General features: G+C 42.7%; 1 protein-coding gene across 21 annotated transcripts in view; it reads left to right on the top strand.

Annotated features, from left to right (window-relative positions):
* Nucleotides 1-20,558, top strand: part of PUM1 (pumilio RNA binding family member 1) — a 111,294-nt gene that overhangs the window by 63,040 nt on the left and 27,696 nt on the right. For 12 of the 21 annotated variants that reach the window (XM_084787664.1, XM_084787665.1, XM_084787647.1 and 9 more), the window contains 6 exons: nt 7,986-8,079; nt 10,208-10,324; nt 14,127-14,278; nt 16,421-16,559; nt 18,396-18,539; nt 19,810-20,106. In XM_084787664.1, coding sequence (XP_084643790.1) covers nt 7,986-8,079; nt 10,208-10,324; nt 14,127-14,278; nt 16,421-16,559; nt 18,396-18,539; nt 19,810-20,106 — 943 coding nt within the window. The remainder of the gene's footprint in view (nt 1-7,985; nt 8,080-10,207; nt 10,325-14,126; nt 14,279-16,420; nt 16,560-18,395; nt 18,540-19,809; nt 20,107-20,558) is intronic. The other 9 variants (XM_084787654.1, XM_084787655.1, XM_084787648.1 and 6 more) reach the window with 3 other exon arrangements.

Consider the following 20,558-nt stretch of genomic DNA (forward strand, 5'->3'; position numbering starts at 1 on the left):
AGCCAGCTGGGTCAATCTTACTTTATTTATAATTGAATAGTCCTCAGTCCCACTGCCTTTGAGTGCTACTGTAAGAGTGGTTTACTTAAGAGCTAAGGGCACATGCGCCTGTGTTATGATAGCATGTCATTGCCTTTGCCAGTTTGTAAGCTGTGTGAGAGCAGGGTGTCCTCTGCTTCCCTTCAGCCAAATGAGCATTTAGAGAGCTCTTCCTCTCTTTCTGTTATATCTGACTACTTCTCTGTTATTTAATACACTTTCCCAAAATAAAATTTGAAGCTCTTTAATACCTGGGAAAGTCTTTGGATATTGTTGGAAGGTTATATAACACCCAGTACTATAATATTTCTGTGTAATAATAGCCTTGAGTTATTTCTTAGATCAGATGAACTATTTTAGGGTCACTATGTTGCCATCTGATCAAAAACTATGGCCCTTCAATCCAGAAAACATTCTTTTGGGACCCAGCTTTGTGGATTGATTCAGAGAGACGGTGGATTTGTGGGCGACTCATAATAGTATTTAGTTTGTACCCTTTTCATCTGTAGCCAAATATATCTTTGATGAACAGAGCAAGCTTTTCTATTTAGTTTTCTGCATTCCAGTTGTCTGTTTAGACATTAGAATGCATTTCATCTTTTATATATGCAAGATAGTACTCCATGATAAGAGATGGGATGGTGCTGGAGAGATGGCTCAGTGGTTAAATGGACCTCTTGCTCTTACAGAGACCTGAGTTGGGTTCCCAGTTACCCATGTTGGGTGGCTTACAACTGTCTTTGGTACGACCACCATCACTGCCAAGTTACTTTTTAGATCTGGCTGTTTAGAAGTTTGTTGTAAAGACCAGGCAGGCCTCAGTTTCTGTCTGTCTACATGTGCTGGAATTAAAAGTATGTGTATTTAATGCCCCCTCTGAGCCCAAGAACAGGAGCGTCCACATATGCATACGCACCCTAACAAAAAGAGTCGAACCATTCACAGTCACACCCTAGGATGAGTTCTCTGGTCTCCAGAGGAAGGAAAAACGTCTAGAAGAAGGGTTGGTAAGCTGTTCCTTACAACTCTCATTTCTCCAGGAAGATGAAAATTGAAAAACAAAACAAAACAAAAACCCTCATGGAGTAAAGAGTAAAACCAATAAATAGTTAAGCCTAAAAGGGAAATGATCTGGGGTGTATTCAGCCTGGCTAGTAGTTTGGGTAGACCATGAAGGTAAATAGACTGTGCATTTTACTGACAGCAACAAGGCATTGTTTGGGAGGGGGGGGAGAGTGTGTGTGTTTTAAAGTCAGGATCTTGCTATGTTGAATTCATGAATTCCCTCTTACTAATTGTTTGTTAGTATGTGCTGCACTTGAATTTTAGGACACATTTTGTGGTTTTGTAGTGTTTCTTTAGAAGCAGTTTAGACACTTTGATGTTAATCTATTAATTGTTGAGTCACGAGTCCTTTGGGAACTCTGAGTTCCGCTTGCAGTGGAATTGTATTAAACCAGTTGATATAAGTGCTGTGAGTCAGGGCTGGGAGGCTTAGTGATGACCAAGGTCATCTTAAAGGATGTTTGAGTTGACAGAGCAGAGAGACGATGGTGGGTGTACAGGGTACCTGGAGTGCACTTCTATCGCTGAGTACAAGACTGCATAAAGAATTGAGTCTAGGTGATGCAGGTCTTGCTTGAGCAGATTGTGTCTCGGACAGTGCCCAAAACAACTCAGGGTTATTGAGCGAGCTGGTGATCTAGAACACGGTGTATTTTCTTGCACAGTTTGCTCTTTGATTTTGAGTTCTGTAAATGAGGAGCAAAGGGTGGTCATCTTCCTTTGTTTTGGTTTATATGTTTCAAATGGTGGGGCAGCACTATATATTTTTTATTAAAAATTTTTTTTGAGGGGGAAACTGGTGTGGACATTGACAGGATACTCTCTCATTTTTCCTTTTCATTGTGATGTTTTCCCATTGGTATTTATGGGAGTTGGTTTTGTTAGAAAGTGTCCGCTTTAGTGAGATGCATGATACAAAGCACCCAGTGTGACTAGGGCAAAGGTGATTTTGGCTTAGTTCTTTTATTCTCTGGGCTTAGGATGGTTCAGTGTTTTCTCTAGTCACTGGTGCTCATTGTGAATGTGACCTCTCAGGTTTATTTACAAGAGCAAGAATCCCAGAAGTGAGGTGGATAAAGCTTATTCATTAAAATTAGCCTACAGAGAGAGATTATGTAAAAGGGCCTCCAACTTAAGGGTATTTTCTCCACATGATACTCTTTTTGGTGTCCTTCTGGAGTTCTCTTCCCACTTTTTTTGGGGGGGAGGGGGCGCGGTTTCGAGACAGGGTCTCTGTGTAGCCTTGGCTGTCCTGGACTTTGTAGACCAGGCTGGCCTTGAACTCACAGTGATCCGCCTGCCTCTGCCTCCCGAGTGCTGGGATTAAAGGCATGTGCCACCATGCCCGGCCTCTTCCCACTTTTCTTGCTTTTCCCTGTTGCCTTCTTAATCTTGAAAAAAGATTTTGTGTATTAACAAGTTCATACCATTCTGTGTTATGATAATCAGAGCAGTATATTACATTTTATTATCTCCTCACCTTGTAACAGAAACCCAAACTAATGTTATATCAGCACAGATTATTTAGATTGTTGATAAATTAAAAATAACTTAATATACCACAAGACAGGGTCTCATGATACTGGGACTGACCTAGAAAACTCTTAATTGTGCAGTTGAAGGCCTTGAGTTTATCCTCCTGTTTTTATCTCCTGAGTGCTGGGATTATAGGAGTCTGTCACAGGTGGCTCACAATTGACTGTAACTCTAGTTCAAGGGAGATCCAATGTTTTCTTCTCCCCATCACCCAATTTCATACCCCCCTCCTTCTTAACCTCTCTTTTCTCAACAGTCTCTCTCTGTAGACTTGCCTGACCTGGTACTAACTACATAGATCAAACTGGCCTAAAACCCACCTGGCTCCTGGAGGATTGTCATTTGCATATACAAACCGTCTTTTAGAACGTACAACTATTTATTCCATTAGTGTCCTATGTGTTGTTAATAAGGAAGGTTTGATATTGACTAGTGATACAAGATTGAAGTTACCTCAGTGTACTTTTAATTTGCTCAGCTATACAGAAACATTTATTTGGTAGAGGATTGGGTTTTAGTTTTGATTTGCGATCTTACTTAGAAATCATTTACCCTGCAGTTAGCTTTTTCTGTCTTTTCCTTTGTTTTTTTGAGGCAGGGCCTCTCTAACCCTGGCTGTCCTGGAACTCTGCCTGCCTCTGCTGAGATTGAAAACATGCACCACCATGCATGATTGAAATGAGTTTCTTACTTGCTAAGGGATAGTGAAGGCTTTGTTGTTGTTGTTGAAATATAACATTTGTTTACTTAATTCGTATGAATGTTTGGCATGCATGTGTGTATATGGACTGCTGACCCTTGTCTCAGACACACAAACATCAGTAAAACTTGAAACAAGAAGAAAATGGTGAGACCTTTCAGTCCCTAGTGTCGGGCTCTTCCCTTCTGACTTTCTGACTGGCTTTTCTTGTGTAGATCTGTCTCATCTTCACATTCAGCTTTATCCATAGCTTTTGTTTGAAAGGAATGTAACAAGAAAACTGTTCTTATATGGTAGATAACTTTGTATCTTTCCTTGTAACTTCCAAAAACATTTGTTTAGTGAGGGAGGAAGGAAGGAAGGAAGAAAGGAGATAAAAGAGACGGTACAGGATAGTTTGTGGAAGCTTTCTTCCTCTGTTGTGTAGGTTCAGGTGATTGAAGTCAGGCGGTCAGGCCCAGGTAATAGCACTCTTATCTCACATAAAGGACCTTAGGAACCAGATAATCTGTTCTTCTGTTAGGTAGAGAAGAAAGTTGAGGCATGTGATACTAAGTAACTGGCCCAGCGTTCATAGTGGAACCAAGGTGGGAGCTAAGGCTGTTCTTGATCATTTGGCCATTGTGTTGCCTTAGATGATGAAAATCAAGACTCTCATTAAACATGTTTTTGTTGGGGGTTGAGGATTTAGTCAAGTGCTAGTGTGCTTGCTGTGCAAAACCCTGCATTGGTCCCAGCACCAGGAAAACAAAAACAAAAAATAACCCCAAACTCAAGGGACCATCCCACTTAGGAGGGAGTGTGCGTGTCTTCTCTAGTTCCTGCTCCACGCTGCTCTCCAGATCGGAGAACCCCGCCATGCTACAGAGTCTCCGCAGACTCTGTGCAGTCATTTTTGTTTAGATGTAGACTTTTGCTTTTTTAAAATTAATTTGTAATTGATATTTATTTTCTTTAAACGGGGTTGGACATGCAGATTAGGCTGGCCTTGACTACCTGTGCATGGCAGCAGTAGTACTTTATGCCAACTGTGATTATAACAGCAATAATATTGATAGCTTTTTTTTGTTTTTCAAACCATACTGGTAATAACTATCTTTTATAAACTACCCACTGCATGACACTGTAGAATGCATGTGTGTTTTGAGCTGCCCATTTCCATTTGAAACAGGAACACTGCCTTTTTAAACTCACCTAGTGAGGGATATAGAAGGAAATCAAAGCAGTTTGTCATCAGATGCCCAGACCATGCTTTCAGTATTTATTGTGAATCCCTTCACTCCTTTGAAGTAGTTGCTGGATTTCCTGTGTTCTCTGAATGCTATAATCAGCACAGATGCTCATCACCGCTTTCCTCCCACAGGCACTTCCTGGTGCTCACAGTGCTCAGGTGTGCAGGCCATTGGCTCTTCAGATCTCAGGGGCTTGCTCACAAGGTGGCATTAGTGTGAATTTGTCTCTCTCTCTCTCTCTCTTTTTTTTTAAAGGGTCTTTGGCGGCTGTCACTTCCCAATTAGCCAATTTTGTTCTGAGTACTCTGTTTCTAGTTAATATTGAACCAAAGAGATTGTGCCAAAATTGATGTGATCTAGTCTATAATCAAACCCAATGGCTGTGGATGCATAATTAGTTTTTGTTACATTGTTTACTACAAAATGCTCTCAAGAAGAAAATCTCCCATTTTTCTTACATTCATTAACTGTAAAGCAGCGATTATCACAGGACATATGGGAGCTTTTCCAAGGGTAATATATGTGTTTTCTGTTAGCAGTAATAATCCCCACCTTGAAATGTGACCATGGTGCTCACTTTGACAGCACATATACTAAAATTGGAACAAAATATGACCATGAAGGCAGGAACTGCAGATTTAGGTTACATGGGATGATTGCTTGTATGGTACTCACATATAAATATTTCTCTGTGTATTTACAGTGTATAAATAATGCGTTTTGTACTACTACATCAAGTACATGGTGAGGAAAGTGTGATGGAGTGGTGTTGATTGGATCGTGGCAGGATGCCCTCGGCAGCTACGTTCTATATATATCACTGCTATCCCCAAACTCCACACTATATTGAAGCCCAGTGAGATGGGTTTGTTTACAGTAGGGCTGTGAGGGTGGAAAAGAAGCAAATGGAAGCAATTGTTGAGAATATGACTGTTTCTAAAAGTTGTAGGGGCTGGAGAGATGGCCCCACATGACCTTGGTTCAATTCCCAGCAACTATATGGCAATTCAGAACTGTCTCTAAGTCCAGTTCCAGGGGATCTGACACCCTCACACAGACACACAAGCAGATAAGATACCAGTGCATGTAAAATAAGTGAATAAATAAATAAATAAATAATTTAGAAGTTTTAGGTGTTTTTGGTTTTTTGAGACTGGGTTTCTCTCTGTAGCCTTGGCTGTTCTGTCCTGGCCTTGCTCTGTAGACTAGGCTGGCCTCTAACTCACAACCGAGTGCTGGGAATAAAGGCGTGTGCCACCACTGCCCAGCCTAAGTTTTAGATTTTTATTTGTCTTTTGCCTTGGTTTTTGTTTTGTAAGATTATTTTTGGTACTTGGGATTGAGCCCAGGGCCTCATATACTCTGAGTGAATGTTTTACCACTGAGCCTCTTGGCTGCTCCTCTTGTGTAGACTGCCTCAACGTGCTAGAGACACCGTTCTTAAGATAAAATTGCATGACCCACAAAATGCAACTTATAAGTCATACTGACCAGTTCCCATCTTAGGGTGGAAAGGTGTTTTGAATGCTTGAGAAATTCGTCTAGTCTCTATTTCAGTGTTTGCTACTTATTAGATATGTACAAGGTAATCCCTTTTTAGCTTCATCATGATGAAGTTTTTCTTTAACCTTTGAAAAGGAAAGCTACAGTTAAAAAAAATCTGTATATGATTATGTTTCCTGTTTGTACTATGAACTACCAAAATAAAAATGTCTTTGGTTTTTAGAAAGATTATAAGGTATAGAGAGTAAGACACAGGTTAAACTGGCCACTGTGTTCAACATATGCAATTCCTTTATTTTTTATTTTTTAAAGCGGCTTGGAGAGGTGGCTCAGTGGTTAAGAAAGAACACTGGCTGCTCTTCCAGAGGACCCAGATTCTATTCCCAGCACCCACATGACAGGTTATAACTGACTACTGTTTCAGGGGATCTGACTCCTTTACACATGCTGTCAAACCACTGATGTACATAAAATAAAAATAAATTATTAAAGAATATTTTTATATTTCTGGGTTTTTATTGTTGCTGATTTTGAGACAGGGCTTCTCTGTATAGCCTTGGTGTAGCCTTGGCTGTCCTGGACTTTGTAGTTCAGGCTGGCCTCAATCTCACAGCGATTGCCTGCCTCTGCCTCCCTAGTGCTGGGATTATAGGCATGTACCATCACACCCGGCTATTTTTAGATTTATGTATATGAATGTCTTACCTGCATGTAAGCATGCATGTATGTATGTACATCACATCTTTACCTGGTGTTCACGAGGGTCCTGCGATTGATCCTGGAGCAAAAGCAACAAGTGCTCTAACCTACTGAACAGTTTCTTCAGCCCCTCAACTTTTCTTTAAAAGCAATTTATGTTTATCTTCAAACACAGAGGTAGGGAGTCAGGCCACAGGATTAAATCTCTATTGTATACATTAACAGTAAGAATAGTTACAGTATTAATTTAGCTGAGTTGGGGAGATGGCACTTTTTGATATCTTTTGATAAACATGCCTGTAGTTCAAGTTCTGGACTCTTTGTTGTTTATCACCCAGTGATGGGAACTGAGCTGTTGATGGGTCCTATAGAAAGAGCAGGTGGTTGGAAACTCTCCTGGGAATAGGGCTAATCAGCAATTGCTTAGGCACTCAAGAAGTCTCTGGAAGGAAGCCTGTTGGGGACTTTTACAGTCAGGCTGCCAGCTTCCCTTTCTTCATAACTATTTATAATGAAATGTTATGTCTAGGAAAGCAGGCAGAGGGCCTTTACTTACTCACAGCTACATTTCTGTTCCTTGCATAATAACCATTTGCTAAATGAATAGGTGAGTAATTGACTTGATGCCAGGAACCTTACTGGTTCACAAAGAACATTTGTCAACAGCTGCACTTCTGTTCTTTTTCTGTTCTTTTCAGTGCGTAAGAAGATCTAGGAGACTCCCAAAGTTAGGCATTTCTCTAATTCATTCGTTAGGAAAAACTACTAGTTTAGAAAGGTATGCAAAATTATTTCCCCAGAGAATAAAGTAAGCTTTCCTTATCTTCTCCAAAGCATGACTAAGTGCGAGCTCAGTGCTTGTTGGGTCTTAAAAGACACTTCCACCCTGTCACGGGGAAGTCACTCTGCAACATTCTTGCCTGAACTTTAAGGTGTACCTTTAGTCGCTGTGGACACTTGCTATAGTCATTAGGGATTTTGCGTGTGTATATATATATCAGTAGTTCAGGGAACATGAAACATATAACCTGTCTATGAAGAGGGGAGAAAGAATTGAGGCAGCGAGAGAAGAAGGATAAGCTGAAGCAGGCACGAGACATCCTGTTGTGTCAAACTGTCATGTGTAACAGAGGCTAATGAAATTGTTAAGAGATTTAAAACCTCACTTCACAGGATAGTTCTCTAACTACAGCATCTTTCTTTTGCCTCAGCTATTCCAAAGACCCAATGCACTTGCTGTTCAGCAGTTGACAGCTGCCCAACAGCAGCAGTATGCACTCGCAGCAGCCCACCAGCCTCACATCGGTAAGTCCTTAAGCCCCTGGCTCTCTTGTTCTCTAGGACAAGTGGATGCTGGGAAAATCTAGTAGTAACTTAGCTGTTATCAACGTCCATCCTAACACCTGGGAGGAAGAGAGAGTTTGGAGGATGGTGTTGAGTTCCAGGACAGTCTGGTCTACATAATACATAATACATTTGAGGCCAGCTTGTATTTTACAGTGAATCCCTGTGTCCAAAGAAAGAAAAGGCAAGAGTTGATGGAATTCAGAGAAATGCTTTGTACAGAGTAGATGGACTCTTGTGTGTCCAGTTGTTTCTTACCCGTATTTTATTTTTGATGTACTAGAGTTGAGCTCATAGTATTTCTTTTGATATCCATTTTTTCCTATACCATAGCTGTATCAGGATTTAAATAATTTACTAGAGAAATAACTGCTGGTACTTCTTAGTAAAATTTAGGCAACAGTGCTGGGTGTAGTGTGCACACATTCCAGCACCGGAGAGGCAGAGGCAGGAAGATTTGCGTGAGTTGGAAGCCAGCCTGGTGTATAGTGAGTTCCAAGCCAGCCAGTGCTACACAGTGGCACCCTGTTCCCCCAAATAATAAATAGATTTCAGCACCCATGATTAGGTTGTTGCCATTGTAGATAGACACCATATCAGCTTCTCAGCTTACTGAGCAGCAGATAGTGCATTCATTGCTTTTAGATCCATCTTGCCTTCCTCTTGTTGGGGGTGAGTTTGACAGGTATTTTAATCCTTACCTTGATCTTTCTACCTATTTGGACCTCTATTTTTGGTTCTTTGAGAAAGAGTCATGGTGCAGTTCCAATTGGCTTTAGACTCATGTCAGTCCCCTCAAGTGCTGATGACACTGTTGTGCCTGGCAGCTCAGTCAGACCTTCTTATGGACTCTTCAAAGCAAATGCCAAAAAATTCACAGAAATGAGCAGAAAGGACATGGCAGCTCTGGATGTGATGTGCAGGGAAAAAGAGAGCGTAATCTTACCCTAGTTGATAACAAGACTGTGCCAGTGCTGTACACATATAAATTGTTGTCTGTCTTAATACCAGTACTTTTTTGAAAAATTATTTTTAATGAAAATAAGTCCTCACTTAATAAAAGTGTTTTGAAACAATTGTTAGTAATAAAAAATTGAACAATAATATGAATTAAGACTTGGAGATGGACTCAGTGTATATATATAGTGGACCCAGTGCCTGCACAAGGTCCTGGATTCAGTCCTCTCTACCACCACAAAAACTAACAAAACAAAAATCATCCACCTGTCCTAGATGGACTACATCAGGGGCAGGGGTAGCTTGGAAGTAGAGGGGTTGCTTGACAGTCAGGAGGCTTAGGTTTGATAAAACCATAGAGATAAAACAGAAATGACATATGAATGATTTGTTGTAAACTTTTCTTTAGTAAAGATGGGAGAGGTTGTACAAAATGATGTAAACCAGACATGGTTGTCCACCACTTGGAAGATTGAGGCAGGAGGATTGTAAGTTCAAGGCCAGCTTCAGCTACATAGTTAGACCCCCATTTCAGAGAGCCAGTCAAGACTGTGGTGAAGCTTGATGTTTGCTGGGAAAGCAAGAAGACACGAGTGCAAATCTCTAGTATTCACATAAAGGCTAGGTAGAGCCCAGTGCCAGGAAATGTACAGCAAGAAAACCTGTCTTGAAAAATAAGGAAGAAACACATAGAGTAGTGGTTCTCAATCTGTGGGCCCCAGTAATTACATTAGGATTCAAATAGTAACAAAATTACAGTCATGAAATAGCAATGAAATACTTTTATGGTTGGAGTCAACACAACTGTATTAAAAGGTTGTAGCATTAGGATGGTTGAAAACAAGTACCATAGAGGAGGACACCTCTTGTCTTTGTTCTTCCTATGCACAGACACAGATATACAGATGTAGACACACACACACACACACACACACACACACACACACACACACACACACACACAGAGGCCACTATGACTTTTTATTGAAATTATATTATCTTTGTGAATTCCTCTTTATTTTTAGCCTATTCTCTCTTCCTTTTCCTTTCCCTCATCTATAGCCTGGAATGCTAGCCAAACTAGAGAAGTGTGTAGTAGGGCTGCAGTTTGGTCGTTTGTTTTTACTGACAGGTATGTTTCCAGCAGGTTTAGCTCCCGCTGCGTTTGTCCCCAACCCATACATCATCAGCGCTGCTCCCCCAGGGACGGACCCCTACACAGCTGGATTGGCTGCAGCAGCGACACTCGGTGAGACATGTGCTGCATGAGGGATTTGCTCACCTGCTAGTCCTTTGAAATGGGCACGCCTTCTTTCTACTCTGCCAAATCCAAGTCTCCAACAAAAATGTCTCCTGCTTTCAGCACCAGTCCCCTGTCAGTCATAGTACTCTGCTTAGCTATTACTTGCCCTGTTCTGCCTAGAAAAACAAGGTGATCACCCCTCCTGGACCATAGTATCTTGGATCTACTGAATTGCTTTTTTGTGTCGCAGGGTATTTGTTCCATAGGGAACTCACACTGTTTCCTTACCTTCTCCTCATTACTCTGTGGTTTTCCCTTCCTCCAGATTGTGTAGCTTTAAATGCAAATCTTACCTCTTTCTTCCTTGTATTTCTCTTCTCCCTGTTCTGTAATGTGGCATGCTACTGATGTTGTCGCATAAAAGTCATCATCAGAGCCTAAGGAGATGATGGCTATTCTTGGAATTAGTATTACAAAGGAGCTAATCTTGAAGATTTGTTGTGGTTGGCTGCTGCTTCTTCTCCTTCTTCTCCTTCTTCTCCTTCTCCTCCTCCTTCTTCTCCTCCTTCTCCTCCTCCTTCTCCTTCTTCTCCTTCTCCAGATTTATTTATTTATTATTATATATACAGTGCTCTGCCTGCATGTACATCTGCGGACCAGAGGAGGGCATCAGATCACATTATAGATGGTTGTGAGCCACCATGTGGTTGCTGGGAATTGAACTCATGATCTCTGGAAGAGCAGTCAGTGCTCTTAACTGCTGAGCCATCTCTCCAGCCCGTGCTTCGCTTCTTATATTGTCCTCTCTCCGTGAGGGGAAGTTGGACCAATGCAACAGTTTTCCTCCTGCATGGTCAGATTGGCTCACACCACCCACTCACTACAGCCAGCCCCATCTAATTGCAGTTTTCTTACTGTCCCAAACTTGTTCTTCTGTCTCAGTCAATCAATCACAGCTTGTGCCTAGGATAGTCTGCCTTTAATCTTGATTCCCTGTTATTTGTCTATTGCAGACACCTGTGGTTTTTATTTGCTTGTGGATAGATTCACAATGGTATTTTCCTTCCTTAAACTTTGGTTTTTCAAAGTCAAGTGCTTTCCCTGTTGGACTTTGTGTGGCATAGTTTTGTCACTGAGGGGCTGTAAATGTTAAGTGGCTTCATTTCAATATAAGGACAAAGACAACAACCTCTGACCCTTTGAGGGCACAGACCTCTCCAAGTTATGCTCATTTCAACCCAGTCTCAACGGGAGGTATCAGTAGCTATGCGTTCTGCAGCACACTTACCTCTGTGGTGTAGTTCTCAGTGATGATGTCACGGCACCTTGGCATTTCTTAGGTTGATCTCTAGAATTACTTCCTTGGTTGTGATGGCAGTCTATGTGGGCAATACTTGCCTTTGCGGGGTGTGGACAGGTATTGTGATCTTGGCTGGCTACCACTAACAGTTGCTTCACACCTGTTTGTCTTGCATTGTTTTGTCTGAGTTGTTCAATATTGAATTCACAACTCAGAAGTTCAGGAGTTCAGAAACTCTTATTTTAGGTTATACAGTTCAGATCTGTTCAAGCAAGGTTTTTAGCCAGTTTGACGGATATTAGATGGCTTAAGGTGTATTTCTTGAACAGGGGATTTCAGGATGATCAATGTGTAGTTAATGAAATGATAGATTGGTAGTTAACAGTTTGCACATGAGCTAGACTACAAATGATTTAAATAGTGTGCCAGACAACAAGAGTTACTAACTACCCAAACAAACCCCGAAAGAAGTATGGTGTTAACATGGAAATTGAAGCAGGCCTTCTGATAAGCCAGTTTCAACTAAGCACTCCGGGGTTTCAGATACATGATCAAGGTTGAAGTAATAGAGGTACCAGCTGAAGGATTTGAAGGAAAAATGTAAGTTTTTAGGGTACTCTCCTTGCGGGCCACACCCTTCTTTTCAAAGGCCAAAGGGCCACACTCTTTTTTCCCCCAAAGATTTATTTATTTATTATTTATACAGAGCTCTGCCTGCATGTACACCTGCAGACCGGAGGAGGGCATCAGATCACATTATAGATGGTTGTGAGACACTATGTGGTTGTTGGGAATTGAACTCAGGACCTCTAGGAAGAGCAGTCTCTCCAGCTCCCTAGGGCAACACTCTTAACCTGCTACACCCACTGTGTGAACAAGAAACCTGGCACCAGGATGCTCCCTGTAAGTGCCTTTCTCCCTACCCCGCTATGGCCTTCTTTACCTTACTAGTGTGTGGACACTGGTCAGTTGTGTTTTGAGATCATTTAGCTTGGGGATAAGACTTTGGAACTGTTCAGGTCCTGACAAGTCAACAGAGCATTTTAATCCATTTGCGTACTGCAAGATGATGGTTCATATTGCAATAGATTTCCCCAGCAACACTGTCGTTTTGCAGCTGGCTATAGAGTTCCACAGTGGGCATTCTTGGTCATGGTAAGTCACCCACACCAAGCAGCACCCAGCTATAAATGCTGAGCCTATCATTAGGCAGTGATGCAGTCTGACTTGCTCAAGGTTTTGAAACTTGGGAGTTTGTGCCAGTTTATATTTGTTTAATGAGAACCAGCTCCTTTGCCAGCACAATTGTACTATTTGAAACAGCTTGGAACACAAGTGCAAGGCTTGCTCACTGTCTGTCAGGCTGCACGTGCTTAGCCTTGTGCTGTGACTGAGAAAGAAAATTGCAGGCGTGTTTCACCAGATTCAAGGAGCTGACTTTAAACACTTTCTTATTTTTCCTTCTTCTGTAAGTTCTTTTACCCATACTGTTTACTCTTAGAACCCTGTCACTGTCCTGAGGGCATATGCACATTCTTTGCATTTTTCATCACCAGCTTCAACATAGAATTTTGACCTAGATTTTGACCCCACCTAAGTTGCTCTCTGAGCCACTTTGTTCCATTCAGATCTGCTGGCTTGCCCTGGGTAGCAGACATTGGAGCTGTGGGGTGTTGTCAGAGAAGGTGAACTGCTCAGTTAGCTTGCAGCAGAGTGTTTAGTTTCTGTGCTGTGGTCAGTGGGTCTCTTGTCAGTTAAGGTACACTGCTTTTGTTTCAGTTGCTGTCAACTTGAATGTAGAACTTGACATGACAAAGTCTGTGTGTGTGTGTGTGTGTGTGTGTGCGCGCGCGCGCACGCTCTATTGAGTAACTTTTGTGACTTTAAACATGGAAATAGAAAAAATAATCAAAGAATTTGGAAATTGTATATGGTGGTCCAGTTATCAGAAGGATACTAGATTTTATCTGGAGTTAGTAACACGGGGCCTGGCAGCCCTCAGGTTGGTCCTCAGGTGACTGTGAAGGCAGAGCCCAGGCTGTTTAAGCTCATAATCTTCCATTTCTTTCTTTTCCAGCATCAAGCTTTGTCTATTGTTTATCATGCTTCTTTTCTTTCTCATGGGGTAAACATAGCTTCCGGCTGGGTATGCAGGCTCACACCTGTGACCCAGCACTGGGGGACTGAGGAAGGAGCATCTCTAGTTTGAAGCCAGGTGGGGCTACATGGCAAGACTTTGTCTGACACAATTTGCACTGTTTTTGAGCCATATCCCTTTAGTTCCCTTCCCATCCTTTCCTTGTCTGGCTGTACTGCAGTCAGACTTCAGAAGATTCTGCCATGAAGATCAAATGCAATCACTCTCAGGTCCTCTCTCCCCTCATAATTACTAGCTAGCACACATTTTTATGGTCTTTAAGTGAATGTTTTTTGGATCTCACCTTTCAAGATCTGAATAATCCTCAGATCATTCTTTCTAAATGTCTCTTACCTTCTGGTTATTTTTAGGCCCAGCTGTGGTCCCTCACCAATATTATGGAGTCACTCCATGGGGTGTTTACCCTGCCAGTCTTTTCCAGCAGCAAGCTGCTGCAGCTGCAGCAGCAACAAATTCTGCTACTCAGCAGAGTGCTCCTCAGGCCCAGCAAGGACAGCAGCAGGTAAAGGCAACACCAGTCACTTCTCTGAGGCTGGCTTACAGTGTGTGCTATTGACAGGAAATGTCCCTCTTCATCATGAAATGCTGAGTGCCTGTGTGTGCTTGCCCACCGGCTTGCTCCAGTCCTCATTTACTTGTTTATTGTTGTTGGGGGCTATATGCACCAAAAGTTTACCTCTGGTATTAATTCCTTAGGAGCTCACCACCTTGTTTGTTGAGACAAGTGTCTCTCACCCAACCAGGCACTAACCAATTAGGCTGGACTATCCAGCCAGCGAGGGCAGGGATCGTCATGTCTCTCCTCTGACACTGGGGTGGTAAGCATACCACCATGCTGACAACTGAGTTATGGGTCACATGCTTGGGCAGCAAACACTGACTGTTCTTTTAAAAAATGCTCTCCTCCACCCTACCCCAGCCCCCCACCCCCACCCCATGTGTGTGTATGTGTGTGTGGGTGTAGCCCTGGCTATCCTGGAACTCACTGTGTAGACCAGGCCTCTTCTGAACTCAGAGATCTGACTGCCCCTGCTTCCTGTGTGCTGGGATTAAGTGTGTGGGTCACTGAGCCCTGCCAGAATATCAGTGGGAGTTTCTGTACAGAAAAACTCTGTCTCAGTATCTACCCCAACCCCACCCCCCAACAAAAGGGAAGGATTTCAGAGGGTTACAGTTTTAGACAGCAGGTTGGTAGCAGCAGCTGAGAGCTCACATCTCAAACTACAGCAGGAAGCAAAGAGCACACTGGGAAACTCCAAGCTCGCCCTCATTGGCATATTTCCTCCAACAAAGCCTCACCTCCTAGTTTCTCTAAAACTATTTATACCACCTGGAGACAGTAGTAGTCAAACTAGAAACTGTGGGGGCCATTTTCACTTAACATGCATATAAGATGAAAAAGAAAATATTGGAATTGGAGTTACAGGCAGTTGTGAGCCACCATGTAGTTTCTAGGAACTGAACCTGGGTCCTCTGCAGTAGTTTTTGTTTGTTTTGTTTTCCTTTTTGTCTTTCAAGACAGGGTTTCTCTGTGTAGTCTTGGCTGTCCTGGACTCACTTTGTAGATCACAGAGAATTTGCTTCTGCAAGAATTCTTTTTTTCCCCCCAATAATTTATTTATTTATTATGTATACAGTGTACATTATATCACATTATAGATGGTTGTGAGCCACCGAGTGGTTGTTGGGAATTGAACTCAGGACCTCTTAAAGAGCAGTCTGTGTGCTCTTAACCACTGAGCCATCTCCCGAGCCCCCTGCAAGAGTTCTTAATGTTTGGCTAAGCTATTTCTCCAGCCCCATTGTTATCTTCCTTATTTAGTAGAAGCTTTTGTTCTTTTTGTTTTGATGTTCTGATCTATGGTAAGAGTTAACTGCTTGATTAAAGAAGCAATGATGCACTCTACTTTCTCTCCTCCTTTCCCCCACCCCCATTTCCTTTTGGGGAGGGGGAGACAGGGTTTTTCTGTGTAGCCCTGGCTGGCTTGGAGTACTTTCTCTGTAGACTGTGCTGGCCTCCAACTCACAGAGCTCTGCCTGTCTCTGCCTCCTGCGGGCTGAGATTAAAAGTGTGAGCCACCACTGTCCATCATACTCCACTGTTTCTGCATGGAAGCCTGCCGGCCAGAAGAAGGCACCAGATTTCATTATATTTGCTTATGAGCTACCTACCATGTGGTTGCTGGGAATTGAACTCAAGACTTCTGGAAGAGCAGCCAGTGCTCTTACCCTTTGAGCCATCTCTCCAGCCCCTACTCCGCCATTTCTAAAGTTTATAACTAAGGATAGTACAATGAATGAAATTTTAACCACATGGTGGGATGAATTGAATATTTATCCTAACAGCCATGGCATGTGATGAAACCATTATAATAAACTTTTTTTTTTTTTATCTTGCAGTGGTGTGTTACACCTTTAATCCCAGCACTCAGGAGGCAGAAACAGGTGGATTTCTGAGTTTGAGGTCTATAGTGTGATTTCCAGGACAGCCAAGGTTGCACAGAGAAATCCTGTCTTGAAAAACCTAAAGCGGGGAGAGGAATATTTTGTTATTGCTATCACTTAAAAGACTGACTTTTCTTGAGCATATAGTGTGTCCTTTGATAACTTCCTGTGAGATGGCATTTCTGTCTCCTGTTCCTAGGTTCTTCGTGGAGGAGCTAGCCAGCGTCCTTTGACCCCAAATCAGAACCAGCAGGGACAACAAACAGATCCCCTCGTAGCAGCTGCAGCAGTGAATTCTGCTCTTGCCTTTGGACAAGGTCTGGCTGCAGGTATGCCAGGTAAGGTAATGCTGATGCTCCTAATACTTAGTGGAGCCAAAAATATGTGAATTACAGGAGAATAAGCAGTGCTTTTAGCTTATGATTGGGGACTGGCAGGGATGATAAATACTTGCCCTCACTTAGACCAGAGGTCATTGATGAGAGCTTTGTTCTGAGCCAGTCATTGGTCATCATGGATATCCTCACTTGTGCCCTCACAGCTGAGCATGTGGGCTTTGCCCTGTTGGCAGTCTCTCTGGCCTCAGGAAGAAGTGCGGGCAGAGTGATCAGCCTGCTTTAGAGAGAGTCTTTGGTTTGGTCCTAATGCCTGTGTATTTGAACAACATGACTAAGAAGGAATTCCTCTATTCTTTAAAATGGCCTCCATTTAGATTTGTAGGGTTTCTAGGTTTTCTTTTGGCTATCAGCTTCTGAGTTCTAAATGCATGAGTCAGCAATGTCTATTGGTCTTTTTACTTGTTGGCAAGAGATTGGATGTGGTTTGATGTTATACAGTTGAAACAGGTCCTTAATTTTTTGACCCTTTCCTGTCCAGATGGAGTCAGATAAACTCATTAATAAACTGAGTAGCCTTAACTTGCCTCATGTATTTTGTTACTTATCTCTGTGCTGTATTAGCTCTCCTGTGTATGTGCACACAATTCTAATTAAGACCTGGAGATTGTCAGTAGCTATGAAAACTTTATCAGTTGGACTTTGCCTATTGCTTGTCACTCTCTTTTGGGATGTGTAGCCTGGAGTATTGTGTGGTATGCCAGGACTATGGTGGTTGTACCCATTGCACTTTTGTTATTTGTTTAGTCAAGAAAACAATAAAATAGCCTTGGCTAGCACTTTGAAGAGAAAGTATTCCCTATCCTAACAGTAACCAGAAGAAGAGAACAGCACTGTTCTTAGTGTAAACGTGTTAAAGTGTGCTTGGTCACTGAAGACCCTTCCACCCATCTTTAATTTTCTGAAGGTTTTTTACAGATCAGGAAACGAATGCTCAGAGATTCAAGGCCTTTCATTCAGTTATGTAAGTGTCAGAGCCAGGTTGTAAGTCTAGGTCTATGTAATCACAAAACTGGGTTTGTCACTATTAATATGTTGATGCCAAGGATGCATTTTTCCTTTTGTAATTTCCTTGATTACTGTGGCTTATGAGGCCCATATATGTGATCCAGACTGTGGTTAGTATTGAATCTTGTGTACCTAAACCTATGGATTTGATGCACAGTTAGAGACTAACAGCTGTCTTAGTTACTTTTCTATTCCTGAAGTAAGACACCATGACAAAGCAACTTACAGAAGAGTGAGTTTATCATTTAGACTGACTAACCCTCCAAAACTGTAAACCCCAAAAAAAATAGGCACGGTGCTGGAACAGTAGTTGAGACTTTCCATCTTGATCCATATCCATGTGGCAGAGAAAGCTTATTGGGAATGAGCTTTTGAAACCACAAAGCCTGCCCCCAGTGAGGCCACTAATGAGGTCAAACTTTATAATCCATTCCGAATAGTTCTACCAACTGGGGACCAAGTAATCCCTGTGGGGATTAGTCTTGTCTCTGTTATTCATCAGGGAACTCTTGACCTCAAGCCCTACAGCACCAATACAATGAGACAGTTGGCTAACATAGACAGCTGTGGCTGATGGGCAGGTAGCATTCATAGGAAGGTGGAAATGCTGGCGTACTGTGAGATTTCATCATGTCACTTAGAATGGCCATGGGGTGTGATGCTTACAAACCATCTGTTGGAGTAATTCCCACCTAACACATTGCATGGTGGTTAAAACCTTGGCGGCTGAGACTGACAGTGTTTCTGTTGTGTGCTGCTTTCTACCCCCAGGTTATCCAGTCTTGGCACCAGCCGCTTACTATGACCAAACTGGTGCCCTTGTGGTGAATGCAGGGGCGAGAAATGGCCTTGGAGCTCCAGTTCGGCTTGTCGCTCCAGCCCCGGTCATCATTAGCTCCTCAGCTGCACAAGCAGGTGAGCTTCCTTTTAGAGGACTGTAGTGACAGAACTGAAGGGGAAGGGTGGCTGAGAGTGATGGTCTTTGAATAGTTTGTAATGTTCTTTAATTGGTAGATCTCTGCCTTCGCTTTTAGCTCTAATATTTCAAAGAGAATCAGAAGCTACAAGGCAGTGTGGTGGATTCAGATTCTTTTGGTGTTGTCTGGCACCTGGTTAGATGCAGGGTCAAGCACAGGAAGCAGCTCTGCAGGCAGCATTCCAAAAGCTAACGGTGTATTGTTTTTCAGTGCCCTTTTCTTTTTTTGGTGGGGCTGGGAGTCTGTTTTGACATAGGGACTGAGAGAACTGGCAGAGTAATGTGTTGATTGTGGTGAGATTATTTTTTTTAATTACATATTTTACATGGAAAAAATTTTTTTTAAGTGAGAGTAAGCTGGGTGTGGTTGCACACACTTCCCATCCCAGTTCTTGGGAGGCAGAGTCAGGTGAGTCTCTTTTAGGTTCTTTATCCATTCCAGACAAGGATACATAGTGCAGCCCTGCCTATAGCTGGATGAATGATCATGAAAAGAAGAGCATGTTAAGAGGTTAAAGGATTTAAATGTAAGGACAAAATAGTGTCATGGAAAAAGTCTCCATGGGTATGTACAGAATTTGAGATTTTTAGAAAATAGTTTTTAATGGGTCTGTATAATGCATGAGCCACTTTTAGACTGGAGACACAGCTGGGCATGCCTTTAGGGAGGCAGAGGCAGGCGTGTCTCTGTGAGTTCAGTGCCCACCAGGTCTACAAAGCAAGCATAGGACAGCCAAGGCTACACAGAGAAACCCTGTCTCAAAAACAAAGCTGGAGCTGCGCCAGGTGGTGGCACACACCTTTAATCGCAGCACTTGGGAGGCAGAGGCAGGTGGATCGCTGTGAGTTTGAGGCCAGCCTGGTCTACAAAGTGAGTCCAGGACAGCCAAGGCTAACACAGAGAGACCCTGTCTCGAAAAACCAAAACCAAACCAAAACAAAACAAAACAAAACAAAAAACCCAAAAAACAAAAACTAGAGACACTTTAATCTACTTCCAGCATAGAGAGCTTGTCCTATGGTATTTTTACTTAAAGTCCATAATATAGACAGTAGAGGCTTCACATGAAGTGATCAAAAATGGATTTGTACCATGTCAGCATTGAAAAGCTAATAAAGCATTAGAAGTTTTTTAAAAAATGGATGAAGTGCAGTATGGGTATGTGGTAGTGCCTTTCTTATCCTAATGGTGTGCTTTCTTCCTCACAGCTGTTGCAGCAGCTGCAGCTTCAGCAAATGGAGCAGCCAGCGGTCTTGCTGGAACCACAAATGGACCATTTCGACCTTTAGGCACCCAGCAGCCCCAGCCCCAGCCGCAGCAGCAGCCCAGTAACAATCTGGCTTCCAGCTCTTTCTATGGCAGCAACTCTCTTAGCAGCAACTCCCAGAGCAGCTCCCTCTTCTCCCAGGGTTCTGCCCAGCCTGCCAATACATCCTTGGGATTCGGAAGCAGCAGTTCTCTTGGCGCTACCCTGGGATCGGCCCTTGGAGGGTTTGGAACAGCAGGTAGAAGTGAGACGGAGAAGCTGAATTTGAATGAGTTTTATAAACAACAGTGCCTGACACCCTGCACAGATACCACAGGCAGATCTGGACCAAGTCCCAGGCTGCCTAGCCAGCCCACCTAACCTTTGAGATGTTGGACTATAGAAATCAAGTTATGCAGCCTGGGCCTCTTTCAGGTCCATGTTCATGTCACTACTTAACTTATATTCACTTTGCCAGTTTGTTTCAGGCATTGAAAACTAAAGAGAGGGGTTCTTCTAGGCGTTAGGAAACTCATAGAGGGAACTGTAGCAATGTGGCTATTAAGCTGAGGGGGAAGGAACCACAGAAGGTCATAGGGCTGGGGGCTCCACATTTAGGACTCTGCCCGGTGATTGGCTTGAATAGCTTAAGCAGGAGTTTGTTTTGAACATGCTAAGGGAGATGTTGTGGAACATTGGGAAGAACGGTGC

The sequence above is a fragment of the Acomys minous genome, assembly GCF_964271855.1.
Source record: "Acomys minous genome assembly, chromosome: 6".
Classification (NCBI taxonomy): Eukaryota; Metazoa; Chordata; class Mammalia; order Rodentia; family Muridae; genus Acomys; species Acomys minous.